Raw genomic sequence first — 19,174 nt, 5'->3', positions numbered from 1 at the left:
CCCACAAACCATCTGCTGGGTTTCTATCTGGAATTTCCTTAGGTTTACTAATTCCCCAGCCTGACAGCAGATGGGCATCCAGGGCTTTCCACCTTCCCTTTGTAGCAAAAGGAAAAAAATGCTTCTCCCACAACTTGTCTTAGTTTTAGCCAAAAAGAGGGCCCGAGGAAAGGCTGGGTAAGCATCACAGCGATTTCCTGCCTAGACCACAAAGCCCAAACCCAGGTAAACACAGCTCCCTTATAAAACTCCCGTATAAATGTAGGCTTTTGTAAAGGCCACTTGGAAAATTCCAGCAAAATGGACACCGGAAAGAAAACAACTGCAGAAAATACAGGCGGCACGACAGTGTTTTGTAAACCCAACTTCTCCATCCTTTAGAAACCACATTGGTTTCTTGCTCTGAGGGATGTTTGCAAAAATAGGCACTGACCAGGAGATGGCAGCAGTGAGCCATCCGTCACCATGACAGGGCTCAACCATTCACTGAGAAAAGAGAGAGTCCTTAATCCTGGAGACTGGCCGCCTAAATGTACACACTGCTCGCTGTAGCTTTCATGTAAATGTGCTAACTGACACACATGCGGACACCCCCACCCCAGTACACACACGCAGCACCCTGAGCGGAAGAACAGCTCCTGGCGATGGCTCTCTGGCCGTCAGCACCTCTTGACTCCTCGGGTTAGAGGAAGATTCTCCCCGTGCTATGCTTCTGTTGAGGCCACGGGCCAGGAAGTAGAAAGCCACAGATGATTAGGACTGGGAGAGTTAGGTAGACTAAGCTTCTCCTTTTCAACACGGGCCTCTGAAGCCTGAAGACTTCTAGGACTGGGGTCTGCAGACCCCCAGAGCAGGTGAGCAGTCACACAGTGGAAGCCCAGGGGACCCGGCTCATCTGGCCCTGCCGCACTGCTGCGGGCAGGACTGCGTTTGGAGAAGTCTGAACCTCACTTCGTCCCTCTATAAGACGGAAGGGGCCACTTCCTAGTGGGACAAAGCACGGCCAGGAAAGTGAACACGTCTCTCTCAGTTTCCTTTCAGAAGGAACACTTCATTCGCTTCCACCTGCCTTAACCCTGCTGCGAAACCGCACTTTGGGGGTGTAGACAGATGGTGGGGCTTGGACGAGCGAGGTACTCACGCAGTGGACGGTTTTCGTGAGGTTCAGGATGAGCATCGACTCGTTCAGACTGCGGTCAGTCTTCGTGCAGGTTATCTGGAAGAAGCCACTAGGATTACGGTTCAAGCAGAGACTGACAGGATTTCATCTTTGACTCCTCCCTCCCTCCCCCCCGGGTAGGTGACACCAAGGAAGGATTTCCTGGCAAGCTGGGGGCATGGCTGGGCCTGAGTTTCAGGCCAGGTGTGTCCAGCTGTCTAAGCCAGAATCCGACAAAGCCAGGGAGAGAGCAGGGCAAATGGACGACTGCTCCTAACCACCCAAGCCAGGGGCCCTGGCCTGGACGGAAGAGTAGAAATGCTCCTTTTGAGCCCCTTCTGTTGGAGTCTAGGCCTCTCCTGTTGTCCCAGCCCTGCTGGAATTACCCTGTCATCCTTGAGAACTGAGTGAGGAATAGAGACGTTGGAGTCTTTGGGGGAAGTTGGAGCCAACTGAGTACTGAAGGTTGTGGTTCTGACGGAAGATGTGGCCACAGGTCCTGATGAAGGCGTAGGCTGCAGCGTGCTGGACAAAGAAGTCTCTATCCCAGAGGTGGAGGAAGGGGTCCCAGGGACGGAGGAGGAGGTCCCAGTGATGGCTGGCGTCCTGCTGGGGCGCAGCAGATCTTGTGAGGTAATCGATGATCCTGTAATTGGGAAAACAAAGTTGCAAGAAAGGATGAGTAGAATCTTTAAGAGAAAAGGCCCATTTTGTTCTTCGTTTCCTCAGGTTCTTTGGTCTTTCCCCCCACTTAGACGGCAAGCTGCAATAGGCAGACTGTGAGGAAGAAGAGGCAAACGGGAGGTCAATTCTTGTAATATATTGAGGGATGGGTCAGATTGGATGAGCCAGTTTAAGAACCAGACAAAAGAAATAACAACAGTGACTATGACAATGACGTCAGCAGCGATAGCTAACATTAACCGAGGCACTGACTTCCTGGAGGAACTGTCCTAAGTGCTTCAAAGGTACTTTCTCATGTAATCCTCACTACAGCCCTATGGGGAAGGTACCATAATTATCCCGATTTTATAAACAAGGAAACCGAAGCTCAGAGGGGCTTGACAATTTGCCCAAGGCCACATGCTAACAAGTGGCAGAGGCGGGATTTGAATCTGGCTGTGTCCAACTCAGAGCCCTTGCCCTCACTGCAGGATGCAACCACCATCTTCTGGTGTGGTGGCATCTGTTAAATTCAGATGCACCCAAATTACCTGGAGAGGTCTTGGACAGGCCCATTCTCAGGTTCACACTCAGGAATTCTGCTTCAATAGACCTGACATGGGTCATGATCTTGAGGCTCATGATCCATCAGTGAGTTTTGAAATTAATTGACTGGGTTCAGGCCAGCACTTAGAGAGAGGGGCTGGGGGTGAGGGGTGGGAGGTGGAACAGAATAGAAAATATCAAGACTTTTAAATAAAAGGCATTACTTACTTAGTGTGGTAGCTGTCCTCTGATGCAAAGAGGGGCAGGTGTGACCTGCCGTCGTTCCTGAGCTACGGGAAGCTGTAGTCATTTGGCCTGGTCCCTGGGGAAAGCCCGGAGTCGGCTGTTGTGTGTTCGCCGGGGTGGTCAAGGAAAGAACAGTAGGACCTTTGCCTGTGGTGTTACCCGGATGTTGTGTAGGTTGGAGGTTCTTGTGACCTCCTCCCTGCGTGGTCATGTTCGCAGTAACACTGGGGCTACTTTGGACTCCAGCTTCAGGTGTAGCTGTAAGTCCATCCTGGCTGCTTTGGGTTTTGGTCCCCGTCGTGACAGTAGCTGTTGTAGGAGCGTTCTCTGAGCCATTCGTAATGGAAGTATTCTTGTCTGAGTCTGGCTTCCTCGATTCTGTCAAGGTGCTGGTCATCATCATCGTGCTTGCGCCGACTGTTCCATTGGTCGTCACGGTGTTTCGGGGGGTTGTGGAGAGTCCATTAGTGCCGTTTGTCTGGTTTGAGGCTACAGTGTCTGTTACGAGACGGACAACACAGAATCAAGTTAGGGTATCAGCTGGAAGTTTTTCTCTCCACGCTCTTCCAATTCTTCCCCAGGATCCAGGGGCCTTGCTCCTTTCTCTGCCCTTCGAAGGCCTGGGTCCTTGTGCCCAGACTTTCCTGGGGTTTAAGAAGCCTCAAAGAGGGAGACTGAGAGTGAAACAGGAAATCGAGGGCAATGCTGAAGAGAAAGCCTGGGCCACTAGTCCTGCTGCATATGGAAGCCCACGGTGAATCTCCTGCCCTCCCCATCGGCCTCATGCACATCCCTTCAAGTTTTCGATCCGCCACCACAGAACCAGGCTGCTCAGATCACCTCTGGCCCCTTCTCCCTCGCTCCCAGGCACATGATCTTACAGAAGACTCAACAGACTCATGCTTATTGAATTGCTCTGTTGTAAGCAGGGCAAGAGAGACACACCTCTGTTCTCAGGAAGCATAATCCAGAAGGAGAGACTGACAAAGCTAATGCGACACAAATTACTATTTAAGTACAATTGTGAGACATGCTAAGGAAGGGGTCGGGAAACGAGGGCCTTCGATTCGTTCGTTTAACAAGTTATTTATTGAGGGAACAGTTAAATGACAGTTTCCCTGTCAGGCCCTGGGATAGAACAGTGAATAAAACCTGTACAATCCGTACCTGCAGGGTGCTTCCATTCTAGTGGGTGAGACAGAGATTAAACAACTAGAACAATTAACCATCAAATTCTGGTGATCATATGGAGGACTCGAACAAGAAAACGATACAGAGAAGGCGGAGGAGCTATTGAGACAGAATGCTAAAGAAAGGCAGCTCGGGGATGTCCATTAAGGCAAAACTGGAAGAATAAGAAGCAGAAAGCTGTGTGGAAGATGGGAGGAAAAGTGTTCCAGGCAGAAGGAACAGAACCTGCAAAGGCCCCAAAGAAGAAAGAAGAACCTAGAGAAGACAAGGGAGAATGGCATTTAGTTAGTGAAGGGGGAGGGGGCGGAGCTCAGAATCGTAGGGCCTTATGGGTAAAGTGAAAGTTAACTTACTGTCCAAATTGTACATGTCTGAGAATAAAAAGAGGCTCTCTTAAAAATCGTATCTTTAATAAAATGAGGTATAAGACCACCCTCCTTAGAGACCAAAATAAAGATATTAGATTTTATTCTGAGTTCAAAAAGAAGCCACCGGAGGCTTTAAAGCAAAGAAGTTTTAGAGGGCGATTTACAAAGAAACACACCGCTTTGGAGAGAATAGATTGGAAGGTAGAAAGTATGGAAGGGAGAAGAGAGGAGGCTAGAACAGTAATCCAGCTGAAATGAGTAATTGTCAGCTATACTGAGCTATTAACACAAGAGATGGAAAGAGGATGGATTCAAGACCAGATTCTGGAGCGTGAATCAACTACCTGCTGATGTACTAAGCAAAAGGAAGAGGAGAATGCAGAATAATTCTTGGTTTTCTGTGTTGAGCAGAAGGGAGAGAATGGTAGGAAGGAGCATGAGGGAATTTTGCCATTCTTTTCAGCCAATCAGAATCTATACCATTTTTCTATATTTGGGGATTCCCCACACAGATTGATGGTGATGGGATCCATCTTTTATTATAGATGCTGAAAGGCCGGATATTTGCTTTCCCAGCCTCCCTTGTGACTGGGGCACAAGTAAGTGCTAAACGTCCATGAATTCGATACTTTCATCCCATCCAGTGAGCACAGAGGCAGTAGACTATGAGGAACTCTGATGGCGGCAGCAGCAAAATCACATTCAAGTGCAAACAAGCATCAGGGGAGGGGACTCCAGAGTGAGTGTCCAAAGCCAGTGCTGACCTCTTTGGACCAGTTTTATAGCTTGACGTGAGTGATATTAACAGTACCCCTAAAAGCGATCTCCAGTAATCCCAGCTCCTCCATAAGTCAGACAATATCCCAATGTCATGCACGCACACGTGTGTACGTGAACATGCACACGTGCCTTTTGCTACTGAGAAGCAGAAATTTGTGTCGGAAGTGGTTGCAGGCAACAGAACTTCAAATATTAGTGATTGGGCCTTCTTGGAGCTAAAGACAGTTGGAATTCTGTGGGTTTTAAGGGACATGACTCTAGTATCCTGCGGCATCTTGCAGAGAAGCCATCACATTCACCTGCCACCTAGAATGAAGTGCCCATGACGTGGCCTTGGCAGGGCCACGTGGGGCCACAGAAGAGCGTGAGGGGCACACATACAAAGACGTGTGTTAAAAGTCAATGCAGTGTTATGGTTTGACCGTGGTTCTTCTCAATAGTTCACAGACTAATGGTGCTTCTTATAATGGATCATTTCTGGCAAAAGATACGAGATTGCTGAGGGAAATATCAGCATATTTGACGAGCTAAGGGATATGGAGAGGGCTGGCTACTTCTTACTGTGGTGAATATAGCTTAAAATGGGGTTTCTCAACCCCAGAACTATTGGTAATTGGGGCTGGATGCTTCTTTATTATGAGAGGTTGTCCTATGCATTGTAAGATATTTAACAATATCCCTGGTCTCCTCGTTATATGCAAGTCAAATATACCTGCATCCCTCCCCCCAGACAACCAAAAACGTCTCCAGATATTGCCAAATGTCCCCCGGGGAGACAAAAATCACTCCCAGTGAAAACTACTGGCTTAAAGAAAGAAATAATTCCCAAATTCTATCAAAGCACAGACTGAAAGAGGCTCCAGACAGAGGCTCCAGCCAAAGAATCTCTTAGTGCACATAGCCGGAAAGCCCAGAAGACCAAAAGTCCAACTTCAATTTTGATCCCACGAGTTGCCAAATTATAGCATCAGTCGAATTCGTAACCTCGCCAGGTCACTTATGTGCAAATAGGACCTTAAGAATTGGAATGGTGATATACAAGAGTATGCAGGTGAATCAGAGTATCCGTAAGTCTCGATCTGCAATGGAACTCACTCACCAGTAGCCTCAAACACTGTTCTCCAGTCTGACGATGCAGTTACTGCCTTGCCTAAAAACTCTTAATAAGCGCACTTGAGCTCACTGACACAAAAAGCCACATCTGCTCATCATCTCCACCGCTCTCCACTTTTCCCAAACCCATTTAACAACAGTCAAGACTCCAGTATGCCACAGAAAGATGGATACGGAATCTGACCCCGGAGATGGCTTACACACTAAAAAATATCTGTAAAAACTCTTGCAAATATGTACGGTTATATAATATGAGAGTGTGAGATCAGGAGGGAAAATCATAATTTTATATTGGGCTGACTTTATCAATACGAGTATGCATACCAGAGATGTTGGATTTAATATGCCGACTCAAGCAGGCAGAAACGGTTCTAATTGTTTTCTAAGTTGGTTGACCTCAACCTGGACTCGATGGTAGTCCACATTAAATACAGTTATGTGGTCAGCAATTCTATGGAATGATGAATAGGAAGAAAGGTCTTAGACAGACGTGTTGGAGTGGTTTGTCATGTATGATCTGCTCACTCACAGTATCTCTGTTCCTTAAGAGAGAGAGCTCAGATGACACTCCCTCCATCGAGGCTTTGAGAAATACTATCATTTCATGAGTTTGAAGATGCACGCTTTTTCAAGTCTCTGAAATGAGGATGTCTCGTGAATTGTTGTAGGTCACCACGCTTTGACTGCGTTTTTATTTTTTTTTTCTACACAGTTCATAAAATTACAGTTCGTCTTATCCCCTGATGGTGTCTTGGACTTGATTAAATTTGGGGTATCACTGAGGGGACCAGTAGCATATTCTAAGGGATCGTTGTGGCTGTTCTTCATTGGCCAGGTATGTTAAGAGATGCTGATTTCAGTGGGGATGGACACAAGGTGCCATAATCCTCAGTAGCTGGGACCTGATTGGGCAGTAGAGGTAAGAGCAGAATTTCGTTTCCAAGAAAAAAAGGGCAGGCGCGACCCCCACGGGCGGCAGGAGCGCAGCCTAACGAAGGGGCTTGGCCGCAGAGGCTGCTAATCACGTGTTCTTTAGGGCCAAAGTGGATGGGCGGCCCACTAGTGTCTCACCTCTAGGCCCAGCAAACAGACCTGTGTTGAACCACCACAAAAGAGGACACAGGTAACCACTCATTCAATTCTCAGAACCGAATCTTTTCACACACTCAGAGGACCTGGTATTAGTTCTCCCAGGCTGCCGTAACATATGACCACAAACGGGGTGGCGTATGACAACATAAATGTATTCCCTCTTGGTTCTGGAGGCCAGAATCTGAAATCAGCAGGGCTATAACTCCCTCTGAAGGCACTAGGGAAGAATCTAGTAGGCTCTGGTCTTCCTTAGCTTGTAGTTATATCACTCCATCTCTGACTCCATCATCACAGGGCCTTCTTTGCTGTGTGTCTCTGTGTCTCTGCTCTTATAAGGACATCAATATGACTTCGTCTTAACTTTGTGACATCTGCAAAGACCCCACTTCCAAATAACTCCTCATTCACAGGTCTCAGCTGCCGAGGATTAGAGCTTGGACATCTCTTTTGGGGAGGACACAATTCAACCTTCTAATCTGCTCCCCGAGCCACACTTATTCCACTATATAAACCAGGCTTTTTAGTTTCAAACATTAGTAATCGACTCTGCTTTAAACGGAAGGTAAATTCATTAAAAAGGTAATCGGTTAACTAATAAAAGCACTTGAGATGGCTAAGTAATCAAGCTTTGGTCAGGAACAGTGCCCAGGACTCTTCTCCTGAATGCATCTGACGAGGCATCACTTCCGCCGCCACTGAGCACAGGCTGCTTCACTCTGCACCACCGTCACCGCTAGGACTAGATACTGGATTCCATCTCTGAGAGACGAGCCTTTCGGGGTGCTGTCAGTGAGAGATCTTCTCCTTGACTTTTCTGACTGGATAGCAGAGTACTAGGAGGCACCACAGGGAACCCCCTGGATCCACCCATATTCCTCCTTGCGTCATTATGTAGCTGCATGTGGGATTCATACTGAGATGAGTCAGTTTTGTAAGGTTAATGCTCTACTTCTTCTTGCCTTAGAGTGAATTCCTCGGTAAAGCCCTACGCTCTGTGCAATATCGGGATGGTGAGTAAGGCATTCTGTAAGTCCACGAATAGTCGCTGACAGAACATGGCAGCTGAGGAAACACATTCAGATCCAAAATGTGCGTCCCTACACCAGGGCCACTTGTTCGTGAGCCCGCAGAGCAGTCCTTAGCGGATGAAGAAACTAACTGATAGGCACGATGGGTCATCTCGTCCATCTGATTATCGAGAGTGGGACAAAAGTCCTCACACTCCACATCCATTCCGAGAAGCCCAGCCACGTGCCTCTTCCATAAACGTCCTGGCACTGATTCTCCATTCTTGTTCCTTCCAAGTTCCTAACAACCTATCTAAAAATCATTAGCTATTGCCTATAAACCTGGTCAAATCCTCACCTCAGTGCGGCTCACCCTCAATTAAAAAAAAAAAAAAAAAAAAAAAAGGAAGACCATGAAAGGTACAAACTAGTCAAAGTCTTGCCCAGTGGAAGAACTTTTTCTGCAGCACCCTGAAGTCTCCCCCAAATCAGGCTACTACCCCCTGACTGTCCACTCCTGCCTGGCTCTAGCGTATTCTATACATCAACATGGCTTTTCCTTCCTCAGACACTTGATTGATCAAAAGGAACTAACTTTCTCTGAGACCTTAGGTGTGGGCCACATTATAATTATCTTTCCTTATGACCTGCTCAGGTTTGCTCCTGTTTGTACTCTTCAATTTGATAGTGGAAAGCTTCAAAATAAACTCAAAGAAAAAGAGAAGGAATGACATTAATAAAGATAGACAGTAAAATAGAAACAAAGTCAAAAGCTGATATTTTAAAAGTCTAATAAAATAGTGAAGTTGATCCAAGGGGAAAATAACCCAGAAGTCATAATACAGAATGAGGTATAAAAATGATAACAGATAGTTATAGTGTAGGCCACCATGAGCATATTCTCATAAATCTGAAGCAGATGAGATGGACAAATTTCTAAGAAAATACAACTTACCAGAGTGACTCAAGAAGAAATAGAAATAAAAATCTGTCCTATATTCACAGAGAAATTAAATTGGTAGTTAATACATTTCTCGTAATGAAACTCCAAGCCTTGATTCACAGGTCAAATAATTCTAACCTTATGTGAACTTTTCTACAGTGTAGTCTGTTTTGCCTGAGTATGTGTGTCCGTAGAAAGAATTCATTCATATCGAATTGTCAATCAACAAAACATGAAAAGTTCAAACCAAGGAAAAAGACTGATAAATTTGGCTTCACCAGAAGTAAGGACCTATCTATGTTCATCAAAAGAAGCCACAAAACATCAGCTAAAGAGGATAGAGAGCTCGAAAGAACAATGCTGCTACACTTACAACAAGTAAAAAAAAAAAGCTGGAAAACCAGAAAATTCATGACTCTTCTTGGACTCATTGGAGAACTGAGGTGACGGTCAAAAAACTATCCTGAAAACTGGACACAGGTCACTGTAAGAAGAAACTGGACTCAGAGCGTTTGCTACCCAGGGCAGAGTCAGGGAAGACAATCAAACATTTTTAATGAGCTGCTAAAGACGGAGTGTGGGTTAGTGTGAAAGTGTGAAGCCCTGAGAGCTGCAGGCAGTGAAAGGTTCAAACTCCTGTAGGATTTCCCCCAGGCACCCCACCAGGGGCTCATAAGGGAGACTGGGGAGAACCTTGAGAAAGTTCCCGTGTGGGGCTGGCCGGGGAAAGTAAATAGTAGCCACTGCTGAAACTCCATATGGCCCTATATCCCCTATGGTGGGAGGGGGGGGGGAGGAAGAAAAAAAAGCCTCACTTTTCAGTGGAAGTCAACAAAACCTACAGCCTGAGGGCACTGGTGAAACCCCGCCACACGTGGGGAAAGAAAATGAAACGGTTCCCAGATTCACGTCCCCTGTTTCTGCTGGGAAACCAAAGCATTAAACTGCAGGGGAGAGAGAGAGAGAGAGAGAAAAATTATAGCCCGAAGGCAATGGTGGAAACCCCGTGCAGCTGGGAAAGGGACCAGGAAAAATAAATGCACTCTTTACCCCTGGGGAGGGCAGGAATACGTGCTAAGCCCAGCCTGGCTTCGAGAAAGAGGCAGGAACACTACTGAAGGCCACAGCCTCAAGCCCCAGGTCCCAGGGCCTGTGTAAGCCCAGCGTTCATCGAAGCGCCAAAGGACGTCCTCGTCCCCTGCCATTAACGCAAATGCTAGCGAGTGTGAAATAAACATAAGTGGAATGCAGCTGGAGAAAGCCGTGAGAGGCTCTCTGGGGGGCAACAAACAGAATCAGTATTCGTGAAACTTGCAGCCTCTGGTGCGGTAAAAACTTTTAAAGCCAACCCAACTCCTTACTAGATTAACACAAACTCTCCCACTGAAGACGTAGCAGACGAAAAGTGATGTTCTGGGCGACCGCTAACCTCTCTGTGTCTGTGGATTTGCCTGATCTGGGCATTTCACATACATGGGATCATACAACGGGTGTGACTTATTTTGTGACTGGTGTCTTTCCCTAGTGTAACGTTTGTTAGGTTCATCCACGCTGTCACACGTGTCGGCCATTTATTTCTTTTTATTGCTGGATGAGATTCCATTGTGTGGATAGACTACATTTTGTTTATCCATTCATCAGTTGATGAACACTCGGGTTGTTTAGATTTTTTTCGGCAATGATGAATAATGCTGCTACGAACATCCGTGTATGAGTTTCTGTGTGGACATGTGTTTTCATTTCTCTTGGGTATATACCTAGGAGTCAGATGCATTTAGCATTTTGAGGAATTACCACACTGATTTCTGATGAGGCTGCACCCTATAACATGCTCGTCAGCAGTGTATTAGAGGTCCCAATTTCTGCTCATCCTCACCAACAATTATGATCATCTGTCTTATGGCCATTTGAGTGAGCATGAAGTAGTATCTCATTGTAGTTTTAATTTGCATTTCCTTAATGACTAATCAAATCTATCACTATATAAAAAGGATAATACATCATGAACGATCAAGGTTTATCTCATGACTAGTTCAGTTTTCGAAAATCTATCAATGCAATTCACCATGTCAACAACGAAATGAGGAAAAAGCCACATGATCAGTATAGGCGGAAAAACCATTTGACAAAATTAATCACTCATTCATTCATGATTTGAAAAGTTCTCAGCAAACTTGGAATAGAAGGGAACTTTCCCAATCTAATAAATGATATCCCCACTCCAAATAACCCTTCGGCTAACATCACACTTAATGGGGAAAGATCAAACACTTTGCTCTCAAACATGGGAACAAGGCAAGGGTGTCCTTGCTTACCACTCTATTGGACACTATAATAGAAGTCCTAGCCTGTCCAATAAGGGGGGGGGGGAATATCACCTCTTACTCAATAATAAAACGATAACCCAATTTGTTAAATGGACAAATGATCTAGAAGGAAAAGTCACCAGAGAATATAAACACGTTATAAATAAGCATATGAAAAGATGTTCAACATTAGCAGTCATTAGGCAAATGCAAATTAAAGCTACAGTGTACTACCAATACACACTTATTAGCATGGCTAAAAACAAACTGACAATACTAGATCTTAAAAAGGAACTCTCATTCGCTGCTAGTGGGAATGCGAAACAGTACTGCCACTCTGGAAAGACAGTTTAACGGTTTCTTTTAAGTTAAGCATCCAATTACCATATAACCCAGCAATTCCATTCTTATTCATCCTAAAGAACCGAAAACTTGTGGTCACGCAAAACCTATATGCAAATGTCACAGCAGCTTTACTCGTAATCACCCAAAGTCAGAAACGACCAAGACATCCTTCAACAAGTAGATGGACAAATAAATCGTCACACATCCACACAATGCTTATTTAGAAATAAAAAGGAACGAACTACTGATTCACGTAACATGGGTGAATCTTAAAGACGTTTTAAGTTAAAGAAGCCAAAAGGCTAGGTAGTGTTTAATTCTATTTATATATTATTGAAAAGTCAAAACTGTAGGGATAGAAAACATATCAGTGGTTACCAGCAGCTGAAGGAGAGGGAAGGAACTGACCTTTAGGACAATGGAACTGTTATATATGGTATTGGGGTGATGGATACAAGACTGCATTTGTTGAAACCCATAGAACTGTACACCTTAAGTAATTAACTTTACTTAGTGCAAAACTTAGAAACAAATCAACTGAGATGTCCAGAAAAATCCCAGGATGTAATGGAGGCTATGAAAATTAACTTTACTTATGTTCTAAACGTATAATAACCTCACTGGAGGGAAATGGAGAGAGTTGACCAAAGTAACCAGAAAATAGTTTTCTGAGTGGATAACTGTAAAGCTGGAGACAAAAAGAACAATATATAAACAGTGTAATGTAAATGGTGAATTTGTTTCTCACAAAGGAATGGGTTATCCGCTTTAAATCTTCTTTACACGTATACTAGGGTTAGTCAAAGAAGTAAATAAATGATAAATAACAAAAGCCAGATTCCTCACTGTCAGAGATAGAAGTTACAAATGAGCGAGCTGTGATGTAATGTTAGAGGCAGAGATGTCAGTATGAACTCATGTTTATACACATACACACAGATAAAGAAATACATAATTTGTGTGCATACTTGGGCTAGCGCATCAACATATATTTCCTAGCTCTGTACCCTGAGAGGGTCTAAAAGCAGTGACATGCCAGCTGCATCAAGTATACCCAGCCATTCCCCAACATAAAGAACCAGGGCTCCTTGGAGAGATGACTTGATTCTAGTGCTGACATGGGAACAATGCAAGATGAGCCTGGAACATCTTGTCATGCCAGAAAGTAAGGAAGAGCTAAAAGAAGAGGGAACAAAAGGTGGGCAGAGTCCAAAAGACCAAGAGCTCCCAAGGGCCAAACCTGGAACAATTGAAGCAACAAAATAAAAAAATAAATTGTATTGGAACCAAAAGGATAAAATAAATGAGTCCTTGTTGATAAATGATTGAATAAATAAATAGGAAGGAACAAATCATCCTTACGGAAAGGATTATAAAAAATTATACTCTTCTCACCTCCAAGAGGAACATATTGTCCCTCACCCCTATCTGAATGTGGGCCGGTCTTAGTGACTCTCTTCTAACAGAGGATGGAAAGGGGAAAATGACAACACGACAGTGGAGAAATCTGGCAGACGCCTCATCTTAGCCCATGATCGAGGTTCACATCACTGCTGATAAGTCATGACCAACTGTACGTCACCACATCCCCTGATAAGCTGTGGTGAGAAGGGCGCTTCACCTCTGCCAACTTCTTTCTAAAAATACATAACCCCAGTCTAACCATAAAAAAAAAAAAAAAAAAAAATCAGACACACCGCAATGAAAGACATTCCATAAAATATCCGGCTTAGTAAGTACTCTTTAAAAACATCAAGAGTATGAACAATACAGACAGACTAAGAAACCGCCACATGTTGGAAAAGACGAGTCAGACATGATGATTAAATGCAACGTCACCCTCTGGAACGAAAGAGCACATTAGTGGAAACACCAGTAAAGTATGAATAGTCTGTACTGTAGTTAAGAGAATTGTACCAGTGTTAATTTCTTGGTTGCGGTAGGTGTACCACGGTACGCAAGAGGTTAACATCGGGGTGAGCTGAAAGTTAGAAGAACCCTCCGTATCATCTTTGCGACTCTTCTGTAAATCTACAACTATTTTAAAATGTCTTTTAAAAAGAAGAAACCAAAAGGGAAATGAAAAAGAATCAGGAAAAGGTCGTTGCAATACATGTAGTCATAAGAGATTAGTACATAAAATGTATTTTTAAAGAGAAAAACAGCAATAACCACTTAGGGAAAAACAGACAAAAGCATCAAACAGGTATTTCTCAGAAGTAGCGCAAATAGCTTACGAACACCTAAAATATGTTGGTAATTAGGGAAATGCCGAATCAAATTAGAACTATCATTTCATACCCACCAGATGAGCAAAAATTGAGTCAGAGAAAAACAAGTGGTAGCCAGAATATGAAGTCGTGTAGCTTGGTACAAACGCGCTGGGAAATAGTGTGGCATCGCCACGTGAGGTGAAAGGTGCATAGCTTTCGATGCACGACTTTCCGTTGTGCCACAAGTCATTTACCCTAAGAGGTGCGCACATGTTAACATCCAAATCCATTCCTGAGAATGCCCCCAATAGGGTTTTCGTATTGGCCCCATATAGGTAACAAGCAAATGTTTGTCAACAGTAGTACGGATAAATGTTATGATACATTCATATGCTGGAATACTACATAGCACTGAAATCGGTGAATGTGTATTACATATATTTTATAATACACGTATTAACATGCATTAATCTAAAAAAAATAATAGTGAACAATAAAAGCAAGACTAAGAATTTTGTTTATAGGGTTCAAAACTGGCAAAACTAAATATAGTTTTAGAGGTAGAAAACATCACTTAAATTTTACAGAATTTAATACTAAGTTTAGGAGAATAGCTACTTCTGGGGAAGAATAGGGAGATGCAACAGGGGCTTCTGTTTGATTGATTGATTGATTGATTGATTGATTTTTTGCAAGGAGGGAGTGGCTGATGGTGCTGAATGGTGATGAGACTGGCAAAGTGGAAGTCCCTGGCAACCTCAACTCACAGTTTCGATGGGAATAGGGCAGGTGGAAGGCTGATGGGGGCTGACTGAAGAGGGAGTGAATGGTAAGATGTGAGCTTGTGTGTGCAGATCACTCTTTCTCACGTTAGCTATGAAGAGGAGCAGAGAAATATGGAAGTCACGGGAGGGAGCTGGTGTAGTCAAGAAAGTTTTACCGCCCCCCCCCTTTTTTTTTTTTGAAGGTAGGAGACACTAATCTGATAAAAATGCTCCTTGTCTTTTGTTCCTGCCCCACTGTCTCATCAGGTCCTGAAGATGTGGAAGGGGATACAGTGTGTCGATCTAGAGCCGCCCCCACCCCAACCCAGGGAGGACCCAGACTTCACTCATGACGTGCTTGGACACATCCGCCTCTGAAACCGGAAGGAAGAAGACAGACACTGACGTCAGCACATTGTTAGTCTTTGTAACGAGATGACGTTTCCATCTGACGGCTTCCGTTTTCTCAATCGTCAGTCTAGATGAAATCAGCTATACTGATGGAAATGAAATAAGAGGGGTGGAGGAGTTATGCAGAGGGAAAAAGAATCAAACACTCACTTTGGAAATGAGTCTGCTAGAAAACTGGTTCTCAAACTTTAGGGAGCATCGCTGTCACCTGGGGTGGGGGGTGGGGGGGCTTGTCAAAACACCAGTTCTGACCCCAGCCCGAGTTTCCGGGCTACAGCACGAGAAGGTGGATTTCTAACAGGCCCGAAGTGGTTCCGATGCTTGCTCCTGAGCAGAGGGCCGCACTCTGCGAGTCACTACAGCTAGAGAAAAAAGTACGACTGCCAAGTAGCATTTGGTGCCAAACCGACGCATGAAATCATGAATTTAAAAGCAATCCAATCAGCCAGTGTGTGATGTTTTGCCCTAGCAAAGTGCCACCGCGTCGGCACAGGCTCGGGAAAAGTGGGCGCAGGTCCTCTGGGAACGGGGTTTGCTAGGTGAGCGAGGATGATGACAGGCAACGAGGAACTGATGCCTCGCTAGACTGGCTGGCGCTCGGATGCGCCTGAGCAGGCGAGTCGGAAGGGAGAGAAACAGCGGTCAAAGAATAAAAACACTCGGATTTCACGGGAGGTCCAGTCTGTGGTGGTGATGACGGTCGGTCCGCGTGGAGCAGGAATGACTGGAGGAAGGAGAGATGAGAAGAGCTCAAGAAAACTGGAGGCCAGGGCATTTTAACCGCTTATCCAAGCGGGTGCCGAGGTCGCCGAGCATGACGTGGGGCACTGAGATGGGGAGGAGGGAGAGCGAGGCGCCAGCGGCTGATGAGGAGTGGGGAGTGGCGGAGTGGCGAGCCAGGTGACCGCAGCGCCGAGAGGAGGCCGAGGCCGAAGCTGACCTTGACCGCTGCGTTGGAATGAGCGCGACGTGCGCCAGGCGCAGCGCGGAGAGCTGCGGTTCCTCCAGCGAGTGGGGGGAGCTTCGCTCAGTCTCCTCCGCTGGGGTGCGGAGAACCCGGCTCCCGGCCTTCAGCGAGGGCCCGCTTCCTCCTGTTCCTGGCCATCGGCAGACCTGGGATTGGCTCGACTATTAATAGCGGGAAAGGAAGCTCAAAAGAATGCTCCAGGAAGAGGGCGTGTGGAAGGAGGGCAGGAAGGCAATGAGCCGGAGGCTCTGGCCTGGACACCAGCGTCCACCTCGCCTTTCTTTGTTCCCCCAGCTCGCCATTCCCAACGGCTGTTATCTCCAGGGAAATAAAACCAGAGAGCTCCAAGGCAGCCCAGTGGAAGGGCAGGGTAAACTGATGTCTGGTGTAACAAAGGAAAGCACACAGAAATCAGAGACCGAGCCTTCTGTTCTTGGTTCCGCCTCTGATCCCCAAGGCCTCGGGCAAGTCCTTGGCCTCCTGTGACAGAAACACACCCGTCAAAAAAGCCAGATGATTCCTAGGGTCCCTGAGGATGCACTGGTAACTTCCCAAACGTGATGCGTGTACGTAGGTGAATCTGCTTTTGCTGTGACAAAGGGCCATCCTAACCAGCCAACTTTAGAGGCCTCGCTCCGGGCCTCCCTTTTCTGGGAGCTCGAAACTCATTTTTCCGGCATGTGACATCGGCTTGGTGAGCCTCGTCCCTCCCAGGAGGCGCTGCTCAAGACCCGGAAGGGTGTGGCGATGCTGCCTCAAGTTCAGTCTGGTTGAATGAAGCCCGAGCACCACCCGGCTCTCCAGGGCCCACCCCTTTCGGACCCCAAATCCTGCATGATTACCAGGCCTCTGGGGAGTAGGTGAGAACTGAAGTGGGGCCGGTGGGATGGGGGAGCTTTGGAGGCGTGCAGTTAGTCAGGGTGAGTAAGGGAGCTGAGGCCGCCCCAGGAGCTGAGAGGGGCTCCAGGCCCGCTAACGCCTGGCCAGGGCTTTCCCCTGGTGACAGCATCTCCGATGTCGTCCCTTTACACTGAGAGGACGCCTTCGGTCCCCCTCACGCTCCTTCCCTCTTTCTGAAAGAAGCGATGCACTCCCCACCCCCGCCACGTTATGTCCCCAGCTCTGTGCTTCTGGGGTTTTATCGATACACTCCAGCCCGCGTGTACAAGTCCCCGGCCTCAGAGGAGGTGGGTCATCCTTTCCCACTCCCTCCCTGTGGCTCAGCTGGTACTCACTGCCTTCCACCAAGAGGCCTCGCTGTCCTCCCTGCCCTGCCCCCCCGTGCGGGTCCTGTCCTACGAAGCTGTTCGCTCTGACGTTCCGCCCTGGGTATTTCATTAGCCCTGTGCCACCCTTTGTAAATGCTTGTTCTCTGTGGCATTAAGAAAGCTAGTCGCACCCGCCACAACACACAAAGGCCCTAACCGGGTTTGTGGGGGACGGGGAGGGCATGGGAGCCTGGAAAGGGAGAATATGGGGGGCTGATTCGGCTCACCTCTGCTAACCAGTCATGGCCACCTCCTAGCCTGCACCAGGCCTGGGGGAAGCCTGGCCCCTCTCTGTGCCCTGGGTCCTGGGTCAGTTTCCTGTAGCTGCCATTCAAACTCCCATTAACTGAGAGTCTTAAAGCAATGGAAAGTTATCCTCTCAGCGTTCTGGAGGCCAGAAGTCTGAAGTCAAGGTGTGGGCAGGTCTGCTTCCCTCAGGAGCCACCGAGGGGGAACCTTTCCTTGCATCTTATACCTCTCGCAGCCGTTGGCAATCCTCGGCTCGCAGAAATGTCTCTCCGGTCTGTCTCCTTCTCTGTATCTCTTATGAGAAAACTTGTCGACAAGAAAAAAAGTATGACTGCCAAGTCAAACTTGTCAACAACCACCCAGGTAATCCAGGATGATCTCATTTCAAGATCCTTAGCTTAATTACATCTGCAGAGACCATCTGTCCAAAGAAGGTGATAATGACTGGTTTCAGGAATTTGATGTGTGTATCTTTTTCGTTAGGGAGACGGGACATTTTTCGGCCTGCCACAGGTCCCCATCCGAAAAACGGGGATAATGACCTCTGAGGCTGCTCTCTCTGCCCCACCAAATGGCCCCCTGCTGTGTCCGGGGGCCTTAAAGATGGGCCTGGTCAACTTCCCTGGCAAAGGGAGTGTTTCATTCTGAACGTTTTGTGTCCTCCCCTCAAATTCCTATGTCGAAGCCCTGTCCCCCAATGGGATGGCATTAGGAGGTGGGGCCTCTGGGAGGTTTACGAGGGATCAGGAGAGTAGAGCCCAGACGATGGGATTAGTGTCCTCAGAGGAAGGGCCACCAGAGCTTCCTCCCTCCCGGCCATCTGAGGACATGCAGGAAGGCGGCCAGCAGACAAGCCAGGAAGACGGTTTTCTCCAGAACCCCACCATGCTGCCGCCCCGATCTCGGAGCTGCCGGTCTCCAGAACTGGGAGAAATAAACGTCTGCTGTTTCGGCCACCTGGTCTGTGGTCTTGCTGCAGCAGCCCAAGCTGACTAAGACAAGGGGCCCGGGGTACAGGTTGATAATGGGAACAGAAATAGCAGGAAGGACGGCTTCGGTGTCGGGCTGGGCAGAGCCCCACCCTGTGCTCGCCGCCCCCAGCCGGGCCGAGTGGTCAAGCCGGCAAGTGTGGCCACAGGTTCTAGTCATGTTCCACTCTCCCTGTCCCTTCCCTGGGGCCGCGGCAGCTCTACTTGGCTGTCCTGTGGGTCTGCCATCCGATGCCTCTAGAGGGTCAGCAGGACAGAGCCCCAGGGGGTTATCGGCCGGCTCCTCAGCATCCCCTCTCCCAGAGGGCCCCGGGCTGCCCCTCAGGGGAGATAATTCCGGGCATTCTTCTAATCTGGAATTGTTCGGTCCTTATCAGCTTGTTTCAGCTGGCCTGCCCAAAGCTCGCTCCCAGGGCGGGGTCCCGTCTGGCTGTTTCCCTGGGCAGGAGAGCGTGCAGGCCCCCCAGCAACGGAGAAAGGCAGCAGCCCTCACTGGGGTGCACTCCTCCCCGCGGGCGAGGGCACCAAGGCCGAGGACGGCGCCCCACCTCTCC

At 47.3% G+C, this 19,174-nt stretch overlaps 1 protein-coding gene across 3 annotated transcripts in view; it reads right to left on the bottom strand.

The window, feature by feature from the left end:
- The window catches only part of PODXL (podocalyxin like), a 43,896-nt gene that overhangs the window by 7,503 nt on the left and 17,219 nt on the right, over nt 1–19,174 (bottom strand). For 2 of the 3 annotated variants that reach the window (XM_016148737.2, XM_036231138.1), the window contains exons 2-4: nt 2,597–3,112; nt 1,546–1,805; nt 1,142–1,216 (exon numbers count right to left, since the gene is read on the bottom strand). In XM_016148737.2, the coding sequence (XP_016004223.2) occupies nt 1,142–1,216; nt 1,546–1,805; nt 2,597–3,112 (851 nt within the window). Of the gene's footprint in view, nt 1–1,141; nt 1,217–1,545; nt 1,806–2,596; nt 3,113–15,083; nt 15,179–19,174 lie in introns of those variants that run through there. The other variant, XM_016148738.2, reaches the window with a different exon arrangement.

The sequence above is a fragment of the Rousettus aegyptiacus genome, unplaced genomic scaffold, assembly GCF_014176215.1.
Source record: "Rousettus aegyptiacus isolate mRouAeg1 unplaced genomic scaffold, mRouAeg1.p scaffold_m13_p_13, whole genome shotgun sequence".
NCBI classification, from domain to species: Eukaryota; Metazoa; Chordata; class Mammalia; order Chiroptera; family Pteropodidae; genus Rousettus; species Rousettus aegyptiacus.
This window is presented reverse-complemented; position numbering and strand designations above follow the sequence as displayed.